General features: G+C 50.9%; 1 protein-coding gene across 50 annotated transcripts in view; it reads left to right on the top strand.

Moving 5' to 3' along the window:
• RANBP3 (RAN binding protein 3) overlaps window positions 1–14,912 on the top strand; it is a 63,669-nt gene that overhangs the window by 22,041 nt on the left and 26,716 nt on the right. For 21 of the 50 annotated variants that reach the window (XM_074025550.1, XM_074025537.1, XM_074025560.1 and 18 more), the window contains one exon: window positions 14,805–14,841. Coding sequence is in view for 18 of the 50 variants with exons in the window: in XM_005587678.4 (XP_005587735.3) it covers window positions 14,805–14,841 (37 nt within the window). In the remaining 32 variants the exon portion in view is untranslated. Of the gene's footprint in view, window positions 1–4,726; window positions 4,931–5,308; window positions 5,606–14,804; window positions 14,842–14,912 lie in introns of those variants that run through there. The other 29 variants (XM_074025555.1, XM_074025542.1, XM_074025551.1 and 26 more) reach the window with 5 other exon arrangements.

Here is a 14,912-nt window from a genome sequence, read left to right as displayed (position 1 = left end):
TACAGTCATTCCTCAGGTGTTCAGTAAAATCAGGATTTTCTAGAATTTTACATTATGATTATCTTTTGAACCATTTTTGGCTTAAAACAAAGGTTAGCAAATTAAGGCACAGCACTGTCACCTGTGTTTTTTTGTTTTGTTTTGTTTTTTGCTGTTGTTGTTTTATTTATGTTTTTATCTTTGAGAGACAGAGTCTTACTCTTTGGCCGAGGCTGGAATGCAGAATCGTGATCACAGTTCACTGCAGTCTGAGATTCCTGGCTTCAAGCAATTCTCCCGCCTCAGCCTTCCGAGTAGCTGGGACTACAGGCACCACCACCGCACCTGGCTAATTTTAAAAAAAAATTTTTTTTTTTTTTTTAGAGATGGTGTCTTGCTATATTGCTCAGGCTGGTCTCAAACTTACAGCTTCAATCAGTTCTTCTGACTCACCCTCCCAAAGTGCTGGGATTGTGGGCATGAGCCAACAAGAACAGAACCACAGCTATCCCCTTTGCAGTAGCCTGTGGCTGCTACAGCAGTAGTATTTGGACAGAGACCATGTGGCCTGCAGAGCCTTAAGGTATTTAGTATCTGACCCTTTGCAGAAAACAGCTTGCCAACCCCTGGTTTAAAACAAATAATAGAAATCAATAATTCTTTGAATCCGAAGACTTTAGGGCAACCAGCAAGATTAACGTGTAATATTTGCTCAGATGAATTGAAAATGCTTTTAAAGTCACTACTTGTTGTGTCAGTAATGTTTTCACAGCTAAGGGGGTTTCATTGCTTTGTGATTTGCAGGCTAATTTGCATGTATGACCTTCAAGGGGTCTATGCCAATTACATAAACATGTTGGAGTTGAACCGGAAGGCTAGTTAGGAAGGCATTTTTTAAAATGCCAAGTAGGCCAGGCGTGATGGCTCACACCTGTAATCCCAGCACTTTGGGAGGCCGAGACGGGCAGATCACAAGGTCAAGAGTTCGAGACCTGCCTGACCAACATGGTGAAGCCCCATCTCTACTAAAAATACAAAAAATTAGCCGGGCGTGATGGCAGATGCCTGTAATCCCAGGTACTCAGGAGGCTGAGGCAGGAGAATCGCTTGAATCCAGGAGGCAGAGGCTGCAGTGAACCGGGATCGCACTGCTGCACTCCAGCCTGGTTGACAGAGTGAGACTCCATCTCAAAAAAAATTAAAAATAAAAATTAAAAATAAAATGCCAAGTATAGGTCTTATCAGAATATTGGCTCACAGCCAATTCTAAATGGACTTTTAAAAATAACTGCCCTCCAGCCTTGGGAGCTGGGCTGCCCACTTCTGTCACTCGCACTTCTGTGGCACCGTCGCCGGAGAGCACGTGGGAAACCTCTGTGCTGAGGCCAGGAGCAGGAGGAGCCTTTGTGGTTGTTCGCTTCCCTGTCGGAGGACAGTGTCCACATGGCTCTGGAGTCCTTCCTGCCACTCGGGAGTGAGGTGGAAAGTAAACACACAGGGCGGGTGGCTGGCTTTGTTTCTCCTTGGCTTTCTGGTTCAGGGCCTGCAGGGAACAGCTGCAGTACGTGTCAGAAGTGAGGGTTTGAGAGCCCTCCTGGTTTCATTCTCTCTTGCGGAGGTCATCAACCCGTCCCCGTCTTGCTCTCCAGAAGCCAAACTGGGAGCGAGCTGTTAGAGCTGCTGCCGTCGTTTTTCTGAGGAGGTTCCCCGCCCCCCACTCTTTTTGCTTCAACATTGTATTTTGAAAATTTTCAAATCCTTGGAAAAGAGTGACACTGCAAACACTCGGGTATCCTGCACCTGGCTTCGCCGTTAACATTGCTGCCCTCAGCTGGGGATCCTGCCCCTGACTTCCCTGTTAACATTGCTGGCCTCAGCTCTGATACTGGAAGTTAAGCCCCTGTGACATTTCTGCCCTGAATTCTTCCACAGGTATCTCATGGGGATAAGGCCATTCTGCATGGTCTTACTACCATGTTACTCCTACGAAAACGTTAATTCAGTAATATCCTCCAATATACAGTCCATGTTTTAAATTGTCCTAATTGTCCCTCAGATGTTACTTATAGCGACTTTAACAACTTCTTGATCCCCAAAGATCAAGAAGTCGCATCAACTGCAGGACCAGCTGACTTACCTTTCAGTAAACGAGATCTCAGACCACCCTATGGGGTGCAAGTAAAAGAGCCCCTTCCTCTCCACCATCTGCCCTCACACCATTCAAAGGAGACAGCTCTGTATGCTCAGGTTTTATTGCTGAATCATGATTCAGCATGATTTGGAGTTGAAAAGAAAGACATGAAGCTGCCAGCCCAGGAGTTAATTTTGTTTTTGTTCAGTGGCAGAGCCACACAGTGGTTTTCTGTGGGCCCCACTGATGTGCCAGATTGCGCTTCAGCACACTGCAGATTGGGACCGTGGCCTGCGTGTGGGTGCTGGTGGCATCACTTAGCCTTGGGTGAGGTTGCCAAATCCTATTGTTCCAGGGCAGAAAAAGCCATGTGTGGTTTTAATTGTCATCGTAGCGCCTAAAATGAAGCCATGGCCAGATTGGCAGCACAGAGATGTTGCTTACTGTCTTCCCATGCCTGGGCTTCCTGGGGAGGGCTCTGCTGTCTCGGCGAAATGCCTGCATTTACATGCACCAGTGTTTCCGGGGCAAAAATGAAACCTTTCCTTCTTAACTGTCGTGGTTGGAGGTAGAGTTCTTTCTTTTTCTTTTTAATGTGAAGAGAATTTAAATATCCTTATGTGGGCTGTTCCATTATTTGTAAAGACTAAACATTTCTTTCAGTTGCTCTCTCTCCAGAGCTTTTGTTAATCTGAAGTGGGGAGGCTTTGAGGTTGTACTAGCAGAATAATGCCCATTTGGTAAAAAGACAGAAGGCAGTTACAGAAATGCTATTTAGCAGAAAGTACAGTATCACTGAAAATGTGGTCGTCGCGTGTTTAGACCTGCTTTTGAGGCTTACGGTTGTTGTGATGAGCTTAGCCCTGGGGCACGTGGTTTTCGCCAGCCATGTGTATTTTAGGATGAGGTCAAAGGCTGGCAAAATCTTGATGTCTGATTTTACCAGACATGTTGAAAAACTCCAGGCTTCACTTTGGTTCTTTAGAGCTTATGCTTCCTGCCCAGGAGAAATGTTAGGACCTGAGTAGAAAATGCTGGAATGACATTGTTAATTCTCCCATCTGAGAGAGGAAGTGATGTAATACTTCTCAACAAACTCATCTTAACCAAAGATAACGAATTTGATCCTGTTTTGATGTCTTGATTTCCATGTTTGTGACTTACTTCTTGGTCCTCCTGTTTAGCATTTTGAATTACCATGAGGGTGTTCGAATATTTATATTTCAAAAGCAGGGATTACAAAAAATTCAAGTGGTTCTAAGTAGAGATAGGCAGTGCCTCACAGAGCTCTGGGTTTAATTTTTCTCTTGTGAGGTGTTAAGTCTCTCCCCATAAAGTAGCAACAGACATGGGTGGCTGGACCAACCACGGTGCCCTGTGCAGGTTTAGAGAGCGGTTGGTCCATGGATCTGCCCTGGATACAAAAAGGCAACAGTGTCCCCTTGATTACTTTTGAGATGTGAAGATTGCTTTTGCTTTCCTAGGAATTTGTGGACATTCTCTTACATCCTCTTTGTGTAGCTCCTTTCATCCTCCTGGATCACTACTTTTTAACTAGTGCCCAAACCCCGTCTAAAGAGGTCAGCCACTTCACATCCAGAAGAAACACAGCCACATCCACAGGGAGACGGGGTAGCCCTGTAGTCATTTAGGTCGCCGAGTACGAGAAATGGCTCCATGTCGTTGTATAATGCCAAGAGGGAGGTTTGGGGACTGGAGCCTGTCTGTTTTAGGATGCCAGGTGTTTAACCCATTTCTCAAGAAAAGTCTTGGAGTTATGGCCACAGAGCTCTCAGCCCATGGAAGCCCTGCTGGAGTCCCAAGAACCACCTTAAAGGATGCCGGGTGTTGTACTCTGGGGAGGAAGACCCAGAACCGGCTGCTCTCACCTTGGCAGCTTTCCAGATGAGCCCTTGCCCAAGGTGTTGAGGATGCACCTGGGAGAATCCTAGGCCGAGGGGCACTACGGATGTGCCCCCCCATTCAGCTGAACTACCCGCCTGCCAGTGATGCAAAAACCAGCTCTTGGTGTCCGTGTCACCCCACACCTGCACTCACTGAGGTGGGAAAGAGCTTTCTGCATCCTGGGTGTAAGCAGAACAAATGGAAAGTGCTAGAAGAACTGTAGCGAGAAGCAGAAGCCCTTGACCCCAGCCTCCCTGGTTTCTCCCTAACTGTGGGGTTCCAGGCCCGCCTCCCCCTTTCCTAAAGCACAGAAATGGTGCTGATGGCCAGCTCCCCCATTTCAGTATTTTTGAGATCCAGAAGGGGTTTAAATCTTTTGCATGATCGTCCCTTTTCCTTGATCACCAAGGCCCATAAGCCAAGTAGCTCCTTACCAGGCAGCCCATAGTTTTGGAAATGAGGGTCCTGCCTCTCATACATTGTAGAACCCCTTGCAGAGTCACATGGCATCTAGTCCACTCTCACTTTCCCTTCCGTCAGCCAGGAGAGCTGGTTTTGCTGAGCAGCATGTCCCTGCTCTCCCCACCTTCCTCCCAGGCGCAGGAGCTGCTGCAAGCCGAGCCAGCTCCAGCCTCTGCCCCTGCCCGCCCTTCCTGCTGTGTGGTGCAGCCTTTATTCACATTGAAGGAAAATTGTCTTTTTTGCTCCCAGTCCCCTGCAGAGCAAAAAGACTTGTCGGATTCGGGAGAGGAGCCTCGGGGGGAGGCTGAGGCCCCCCACCATGGCACGGGTCACCCCGAGTCAGCTGGCGAGCATGCCCTAGAACCTCCTGCCCCTGCTGGCGCCTCAGCCAGCACTCCTCCGCCTCCCGCTCCTGAAGCCCAGCTTCCTCCTTTTCCGCGAGAACTGGCAGGGGTAAGTCCACACCTACTCGGCACTCCTACTGCCCAGGGGGAGCCCAACCCAGACCAGCCCCTTTCCCTTCGGGTCCCTCAGATCCTGGCCCTAGCTAATTGTAAGCAGCTAATGGTAACTTAAAAGATGACAAGGATTTCTTCCAACTCCCTTTAATTCATGCTGCTGAAAAGTCAGGGAAGATCGAATCCCCTTTTAGCGTTTTCTAAATTGGGGGAATATATACCCACAGCAAGAGGCGAATCGTGTCTCCCGAAAAAGACATGAGGGGTCAGGAGGAATTGAGTCGTGTGAAGTAGAACCTTCCAAACCTGATTTGACCCCTTCACCCTCCTTCCATTTTTCTTTTTCTTGTTTCCCTGAATGTGGGCATTCAAGTTTAGCGTCTTAGAAACCCAAGAAGCTAAGGCTTCCTTTGATATCTAGGAAGAGGCGCTCTCCAACACAGATTATTTTGCAAGACTGATTGTATTTGGACTGTGGTTAAGGCGGTGAACTGATTGTCTTCAATCAAAGCAGGAAGAAGAAAAGACTCTTCCTTTGAACCCAGAAGGAATCCCCTGAGCCCTTTATCTTTGTATTAAGAAGCCTTTTGAAGATTATAGGTGGAGAAGATTGTGAACTCTCAAGAACAAGAAATGTCTTGGGTTTTTGAAGTTTGATAAATTGGGAAAGGTAAACATTATCCTACATTCAGGATTGAAAACTCCATCCTCTAGGTAACTCATGACAGAAGACCCCCATTCTCAGGACAGGGAAAAAGGACTCTTAACAAAAAAAGAAGGGACCCAGCTCTACCTGCCTGAGCACCAGGCAGCCTTCCAGGCTGATACGGTCCCAAACCTTACCCCAGATCTCAGCGTTCCTTCTAGCACACACCAGTCCCCAGTTTTTAAGGAAATTATTAACATTCAGCTGCAGCCACGAAACCCCAGGACACTTAGGAAGCACTATTCAGCCAGGGGTGGGTTGGAGTCCTGTGTTAACATTTTGGAGGAGTCAGTGTGTGATGGAAAAAGAAGCAACAGTCTTTACTTGTGCCCGAGGCTATGGGGAGAGGGTAACGGCGGTCGTGGCCTTTGTGACACAAAAGTGGGTTTGGAGTAGTGAGACAGGAGCTGCGGGAAGGAGTCCAGCCAGGAGGCACTTGTCCCACAGTGCACTGGGAGTACAGCCCTCCCACGAGCTCATGTAACGGCCACCAGAGCGAGAATTAGGAGGTGGCTGCACCCTTCTTTTGTTGGCAGAGCAGCTGCTGGAAACTTCTCCTGAGTCAGGTATGGTGAGTTACTGTACCTCTGGTCTTTGAGAGCACAGGAAATGGTGTTCTCAGTTTCCATCTTTAGCCCTCTGGGGACAGATGGTCTTTAGGGTCCACCCCAGAGGCCTTCCACAGGTGCCTGGGTTTGAAAAACGCAGCCCACATAGAACTCTCCAGCTGCAGAGGTGATGGTTTCTAGAATGAGAGTAGCAAACAAGTGGATCACAGAGTTTTTGTGACAGCAGGTGCTCTTCAAGAGCGCACGCGCTGTTCTGTGCCCTGTGTACTTCTCAACAGAGGCCTGTGCGGGAGTGTCCGGAGGGGCCTCACCTCGTCCAGATGTTCATCTCTTTGGCCTGGCCAACCCAGGTAGATCTCAGCATCCTGATTCTCATGGACTTTGGGTCTGAGGCTCTGATCCTGAGAAATTCAAGCATCCCCTACACTGGCAGGGGGAAGGCGAAGCTGTATGGCAGGGAGCCTTGGGATGAGCTGGGGGTCACCGTGGGAGAGCCAGAATTGGGGGTTGCGCGGAGCAGTGTGTAAATGTTCCAGTGTAGCTCTGGTGACCATGCACATAACATGCACCTTATAGTTTTAGCATTCGTAACTTTCGGACACCCACTTTCAGGAGCCCCAGGAGAGCCATCATCAAGCCCCTTGTGACAGCTCTGAGCCAACCAGGGCTCCTTCCCTCGGGCTGTCTGCAGAGAACACCCTGACTGGTTGCTGAGGGCTCCTGTTAATTGGCTTTCTCTACTAATCGGGCCCACTCAGAGCAAAGTAAACTTTATTTTAGGTTACTTAGGCCATAGATCAAGTCAAATGGAACCCAATGCCCGCTGCTTCTTGGCCTGAGACTTTAATTTGGGTCTCACTCTGTATCACACTGGTGTTCAGGAAACCGCCCCCATGTTACCCGGCAGGTCTCATCCATCACGTGTAGTCTGTTCACTTTATTCCACAGTCCCTGGGGGGAATGTAAAGCTGAGAGTTCTTGATAAATTATGGCTCGCTGAATTGTTGCTTATAAAGGGCCCTTATCATCTTTCAGTCTCGTCAGAACTCTGGCCATGGAAGAGTCAGTACCAGGAAAAAGTCTCTATATATCAGACTTCCTGGCTTTCAGAAGACAGTCTGAAGAAGACCAAACCACATCCCAATTAAGTTCTCTGTTTGATGCGGAGAAAGCAGGCAGCTCTGGGCACTCACTCCAAACCTGGTGGAATTGTACTGGGCTGAAGCTCCCTGCCAAGGACCTGCTGAGCTTCAGATATGTTTATTAGACCCACCAGGGTGCTTAAGGAGGTTCTGGAATGAATCCCTCTGGCCAGACAGTTTCCCCCCACCTTCTAGTCCCTGCACAGGATTTGGCCCTCAGCACCCCTCAACGTTCAGACCTTTGGAAGCCCCCTCTCACTGGCTTTTCTCAGGGCCTGCCCTTTTGACAGGAATTTCTCAGCTGCTTGCCTCTGCCACTGAATAAAAAGCATTGAACTGGCCCATCATTTATTTTGTATCCCAGGCATCCAGCCATGACCAGCCAGGTTTTCTAACTTGTCAGACTCACTGAGACCCTGGTACGCCTCTTGGTTGCCACAGTTTTATAGAGGGAATTTATCTCTTTTTTTGACATGGAGTCTCGCTCTGTCGCCCAGGCTGGAATGCAGTGGCCTGATCTCAGCTCACTGCAAGCTCCACCTCCTGGGGTTCACACCATTCTCCTGCCTCAGCCTCCTGAGTAGCTGGGACTACAGGTGCCTGCCACCATGCTCAGCTAATTTTTTTTAGTATTTTTAGTAGATACGGGGTTTCACCATGTTATCCAGGATGATCTCGATCTCCTGACCTCGTGATCCGCCGACCTCGGCCTCCCAAAGTGCTAGGATCACAGGTGTGAGCCACTGCGCCTAGCCATCTAGAGGGAATTTGTCTGACATGGCCTTGCTTTCTGGTCTTTCCTAGGGGACCAGGTAGACAGTGCCATTCCTTCCTGCTTCTTCCTTGTTGGTCTTTGTGTCTGGAGTCGGCTTCTGAAACTCTGTGCCTTGCCCTGGGCCGCCTTGGCACCCGTGTCCTCCTTGAGGCCACACCAGACAGTCTGACAAGATCCATGTTTTTTGGACAGGGCAGTTCTTAATAAATGTGACAACCACGATTTTCACTGTTTCGTTCCTTATGCCACGAACAAACTTCCCACCCCTGTATTCCCATTCCAGATGGGATGTGCCCCCCGTCTTGTATTTAGCGACAGGGACTCATGCGCCTCACAGAATTGAGCTACTTCCCATAAGCTCCCTGTGGCTCCTGGTGGGGAGCTTGCTGCGCCGCCAGCCCCCACCCCGCCGGCAGGGACGCAGGGCACAGGGTCAGCACTCACAGTGCTCGCTCCTGACCAGCCTGCAGCCCGAGCCGCGGGAGGGCTGCTTCACCTTCTCTGAGCCTGCTCCGTTCGCTTCTGCTGTCCCAATGCCAGAAAGAAGTCGAAGGGCCCTCTGGTCTTCTTTCTCTTCTGCTTCCTTATTATTACTCTGGGGCGCTGTCATCGTGGTGTTGAAATGGGTGCTGACCAGCGCTCCCGGGTGTCATCCTGAAGCCCTGCCCCTCGCAGCAGCGGAGTCTCGTTTGGGAAAAGCGGAGGAGGAGGAGGAAATGGGGCTCTGTGTCCTGCTTCTATCCTCACCCCTCCCCATTAAGCTCGCGTCCTCGGAGCTTGCTCTTTTGTTTGTTTGGTTTTTTTTCTCTCTCTTTTCTTTTTTTGAGACAGAGTCTCACTCTGTTGCCCGGGCTGGAGTGCAGTGGCTGTATCTCAGCTCACTGCAAGCTCCGCCTCCGGGTCCAAGCGATTCTCCTGACTCAGTCTCCTGAGTAGCTGGGATTACAGGCATGCAGCACCATGCCTGGCTACTTTTTGTATTTTTAGTAGAGACGGGGTTTCTCTATGTTGACCAGGTTGGTCTCGAACCCCTGACCTCAGGTGATCCACCCGCCTAGGCCTCCCAAAGTGCTGGGATTACAGGCGTGAGCCACTGTGCCCGGCCTGGAGCTTACTCTTAAAATCCTCCTGAGCTCTGGTTGCAGACCTCTGGGCGCTGACCCCGAGTGTGTCCCAGGCATTGTTCGGGACCAACCCCTGAGGACCCACTGCCTTGTTTGGGATGAGGGGTGGCCCCAGACTGCCTTGACGCCAAACAGGTCCAGATTCCTGGGCTGCTGACTCCAGGAAATGGAAAATGTGGAGCTGGCATTGGCTGTGTGAGGGGCTGGGTGGCTCAAAGGAGGTTCCTTCACCCCAAACCTTTTCCTACTTTGGAGAAGACAGCACAAGCCAGCTGGACAGCAAGTTCCAACATCTCCTGAGAGGAGAGGCCCTCCATCCCAGCAAGGCGCAGGGTGCGGAGGCCTGGACGGGGACAGGGCAGGCGGCGCCTCACGTGGCCAGTGGGTTAGGATTCTAGAAGAGCTCTCCACAGGCACACATTCTGTCTTCTTGCTTCCCTCCGCTGGGTCTTAGTGGAGAGTTGCTGGCAGGAGTTTCCCCTGTTGGAATCTTCCTGTGTTGTCCTTCCCAGGCCTTGGCTTCCCAGCCTTTCCAGGACCAAGAGGCCCCCCACTTTGCTGCAGGCAGGTTCTTAGAAGAGATTTGGGGCACGGATTTGAGGGTTTCCTGAGGTCGGGTCAGACAGCATCTGAACCTTGTCTGTCTAGGCACCCGTTCTTCTCAGGGTCACTGGAGGGGGACACAGTGGAGGACATGGACTCCACCCATGCAGCAAGTCCTCAGCAAGCGCCTTCTGTGCAAGTGTCCCAGGTGTCAGGTGAATGAACTGTGTTGTAGGAGACACCTCTGAGATCATCTCCCTCTGTGATAGAACAAAACAGGGTAGCTCCCGAGAGGGATAGGGAGTGAGCACATGCTTACCCTGGAGGTGGTGCTCACAGCATCTCAGACACGCAGGAACAGGGAGGGAGGGCGCCCACGGAGGAGCAGCACTCAGTGAGGCAGGAGCAACCAACATGTTCAGAAAACAGGAGGCCACATGGCCAGAGCCTGGTGGCAGAGGGGACCCTGTGCCTGAGGAGGCCACCAAGGCAGGAGGGAAAGGTACGTTTTCCGGGGGCTAGAGCTAATGGGACTTGCTGGCAGGTTGGAGGTGGTGGGTGAAGGGGAGGATGAGTCCAGAATGCCTGGGGACACCACAGTGTTCCCAGGGCTGCGCCTAGAGCCACGAGGAGACCCAGGAGACTGTTGGGAGCCCTGGGGCCACACTCTTGACCTGGACATGCTGCTCTGGAGAGAGCGTCCATGGCATCCACGGTCCCTGAGAGGCATGGGGTATCGTGAAAAGAGCCCCCAAAATGTGCAAAGCAAAAACGGACAGAACTGAAGGGCATAATAGTCGAGTCAACCGTAAGAGTTGGAGACTTAGTACCCCACTTTGAGTAATGGATAGAACATCTAGACAAGATCAGTGAGGAGTTGGAGACTCAGTGCCTCACGTTGAGTAATGGATAGAATATCTAGACAGGATCAGTAAGGAAGCAGGACTTGAGCAACACAAAAACCAACCAGACCTAACAGACATATAGGACACCCCACCCAAACAGCGGGGTACACGGCCTTCTCAAGTGCACATGGAAAATTCTGAATGGGAGACCATTTGTTAGGTCACCAAACACATCTCAAATTTTAAAGGATTGAAATATGGAGTATGTGCTCCAATCACAAGGAGATAAAATTGGAAATCAGAAACAGGGAAACTGGGAAATTGACACGTGGAAATTAACCTAGATAACCACTGAGCCAGAGAGTTAGGTGTGGAGGCAGCAGGAGAAACATCCCGTGCAGGGGTGAGGAGACATGAGGGAGCTCAGGGACCAGCTGCCTCCGTAAGGCCAGACTCAGGTCTTCTCCGGCTTCTCCATGGGCTGCAGTGGACCTGGGATGCAGTGTCTTTTTGTTGAACAGATGGTAAACGGGCTTCTACCGTGAGGACCAGTTCCTTCCTAAGTCTAGTGGGGTCCCTGACACAACTCCCAGGATCAGAATAAGCCACAGAGAAAGAGTATAAGAGGCCTGGAGGTCATCTCACCAAGGGGTTCGTTCTCGCCTGAGGGAAAAGGAGGATGTCACTGGATGAGAGAGCAGGTTGTCTACAGAGGCCAGAGAGGGTATGGCCATCTCCTGGTCCCAGAAGTCATTTAGTAAGGGACAGATCCCCCAGGACCAGGGAGGACACCGTGTAAGGATTTTGGTACAGTTGAAATGCTCGTTGGATTAAAAGGGGAGAGAAAAGCCTCGAGCCACAGGATGGGACTTGGGGGCAGGGATGTCCTGGGCCTGCTGTTAGAAATGGATGGGAGGACAGGTAAGGCCAGGGAAGCCAGAGGTGAGGCAAACAGTGCGGTGTCCGAGGCGATCGGGCTGTGCGGAGGCAGCTGGCCTCAGACGGGGACCTGCACAGAGCATTCGGAGGCCAAAGCCAGCCTGCGGGGCTCTGGAGGGCGTGGATTACCCAGAGGGCAAGGAGGCTGTGTTAGGTGTCGTTTCTCAGAGCTGCCCGCACTGGGAGGCTGATGTAAGGGCCCGCTAAGGGCGGTAGCTGGCCCAGGCATGAGATGCCCAGGCTCATCATCACATGAACAAAGGTTTGGCAACCTGGGTGGGCAGATACTGCTTCTTTGTGTTTCTGTCACCTTTGCTAAGTATGAGGGTGAACAATAGCTGGAACCTGTACCCACTCCACAGATGTCACCCAAGAAGAGGGATGCCAAGGTGGTGACAGCTCAGCACTATCAGATGCAACCCCAGGCTCTGGCATCTCTAGAAAGGTTCCCAGTCCAGGTCCCTCGCCTCCTGGCTGCACCCAGGACTCACTCCACACCCCTGACTCCCTGTTCATGTCTGCCTTGAACTCTAAAGCCCTGCCCCCAGCGTAGCCTCAGCGTTTTACATCAGTTGGGAGTTTGGTCTCATCAGGTGTGGGCCACGAGCATTGTAATCATCTGCTCCCAGCGCTGGGCTGAGCACCTTACCTGCCCTGCCTGTCGCCTCACGCATCCCCGTTTTCCAGGTGAGGAGACCGAAGCCTGGGCGAGGTAAGGTTTCACCCTGAGAAAATGGCAGAGCCGGAATAAACTTGACAGTTCTTCTTGCCTTCAAGAGGCGGCAGGGACTAAGCAGCCTCTGCGCCCCTCGTGCTCTTGTCCTGGCCAGAGTTGGTACTGACTCTAGGGCCAGGCTGCTTGATACATTGCGTTTTGGACTCAGTGGTATTTTCACAATTGCCCCAGTGACTAAGAGAACCCACTGTTGTGTTACAAGGATTTTGTGTTTCCCACGCACTTTAATGATGTCATCTTGTGGGGATAGTGCTAATCAGCCCTCACTCATACAGTCCCCTGGGACTATTTCCAACGCCCTCTCAGAACACGGGCCTCAAGCAAGTAGCTCAGGCTTGCTTTTCCCACACAAACCCATGTTGTCAGCTCACACGGGAGGCGAAAGTCCAGGGTATGGTTTTTTCTGACTGTCGTGAACGAACTATGTGACTTCAATTAACGTTCTCTGGGTTCTCACTGCCACACGCTGCAGTCCTGGGCCTGTAAGCTAAGATGATGTTTACATTTTTAAAGGATTATAAAAGCAAAAACAAAGAAGAATATATGACAGAGACCAAATGTGGCCCACAAAGCCAACAGTACCGACAGTCTGGCCCTTTATGGGAAAATGCACCACCCCGACTTGAGGGGGGTCTCCCTTGGCTCCTGTGCTCTTCGGTTTTATTTATTGCAGTTTGCTTTCCCAGGCCCCTCTGCAGTTTGCAAAGCACTTTCACATGCATCATCTCCTCTAAGCCCCAGCAGCTTGTCGAGGCAGATGGGCCTCATTTGGCTAAACTTGACCTCTGAGGAGCATGTTTGAAAATAAGAAAATTGGTTCTTCTGCTTGCTCTTGCGGGGAGTATGCCAGGAGGAGCAGCACCCACTCATCGGTGTGCTTTTGGCTGCTACATTCTGAGACAGGACATAAAATGAGGGATTGTGTTGCGGGAGAGGATAAACACTACTCATTTTAAGTTTTGAGGGGTTTTTCTTGTTTTGTTTTGTTTTGAGATGAGATGTGTCCTTCAGGCTAGAGTGCAGTGGCATGGTCATAGCTCACTGCAGCCTCAGACTCCTGGGCTCAACTGATCCTCCTGCCTCAGCCTCCGGGGGAGCTGGGGCTACAAGCATTCACCCCCATGCCCAACTGATTTTTGTGTAGTTGGGTTTTTTTGTTTGTTTGTTTTTGTTTTTTTTGTTTTTTGAGACGGAGTCTTGCTCTGTCGCCTAGGCTGGAGTGCAGTGGCACGATCTCGGCTCACTGCAAGCTCCACCTCCCGGGTTCCTGCCATTGTCCTGCCTCAGCCTCCCAAGTAACTGGGACTACAGGTGACCGCCACCATGCTCAGCTAATTTTTTTATTTTTAGTAGAGACGGGGTTTCACCATGTTAGCCAAGATGGTCTCGATCTCTTGACCTCATGATCCGCCCTCCTCGGCCTCCCAAAGTTCTGAGATTACAGGCATGAGCCACCGTGCCCGGCCTGGTTTTTTATAAAGACAGAGTCTTGCCATGTTTCCCAGGCTGGTCTCAAACTCCTGGGCTCAAGCGATTCTTCTGCCTCAGCCTCCCAAAGTGTGCTGGGATTACAGGCGTGAGCCACTGCGCCCAGCCCATTTTAAGTCTTTTTTTTTTTTTGGAGACAGAGTCTCCCTGTGTGGCCCAGGCTGGAGTGCAATGGCATGATCTCAGCTCACTGCAATCTCTGCCTCCCGGGCTCAAGCCATTCTTGTGCCTCAGCCTGTAGCTGAGATTACAGGCGTGTGCCACCACGCCCAGCTACTTTTTTTTGTATTTTGAGTAGAGACAGGGTTTTACCATGTTGGTCAGGCTGGTCATGAACCCATTTTAAGTCTTGGTTGCTAGTTGTTCACACTCTAAAGCTAAAGTTTGTGGAATAGGAAACAGGTCCCTCCCCTCAACCTGTGACTGGACTTTGTCTTTGATGGTTCTGTTCTAAACGTTTCACAAGCAGGCTTTGGTCCAAAACATCCAAGCTCTTACTTGCTCTGGAAATAACGGCCCACCCTGAGACAAGGATGTGCACGGTAGAATGTTCCAGGGCTAGGAAGGGAAACCATTTCTATCTGGTGTGATGCGACCGTTTTACACAAGTCCGCTGCCCTCAAGGGTGGAGAGGGTCGCTTTTCAGCTCTTGGCAGGATGAACAGGGGCCAGATGAGGTTCGGCTGTGTTTGAATTTGGGGGTGGCGGGCCAGTTAGCGTAACCTGTGGAGAAACAAGAAACCGATCCGGGTGCTGCGGATACTTTCCCAGCCACTGAGAGGATTCCTTGGCATGTGTTTGTGAAGCTGGGTGCAGAGGTTCACCAGGGGGAATTTTTGAGCTTTGGGCTGAAATCCTGGCTCGTTCGGGTGCTGGGCTCTGGGAGTTACTGGGAGTTAGCTGCCCGCGGTGCATGTTGGGATATTTGTTATGGAGCCAAGAGTTGCTCGGTTGCCGTGAGGCTGATGCCCTCTGACCCCGGCTGTGTGCTCCTTGTTTCAGAGGTCAGCTGGCGGCTCCAGTCCTGAAGGCGGAGAAGGTAAGGAGCTCTCTAACACCTTTGACCATCTTCAGTTTTAAAAACGGAAGGAACCTGATTTTTCTCCTCCT

The sequence above is a fragment of the Macaca fascicularis genome, chromosome 19 (genome assembly GCF_037993035.2).
Source record: "Macaca fascicularis isolate 582-1 chromosome 19, T2T-MFA8v1.1".
NCBI lineage: Eukaryota > Metazoa > Chordata > Mammalia > Primates > Cercopithecidae > Macaca > Macaca fascicularis.
Note: the sequence above shows the minus strand (reverse complement) of the source record. Positions and strands in the feature narration are given on the sequence as shown.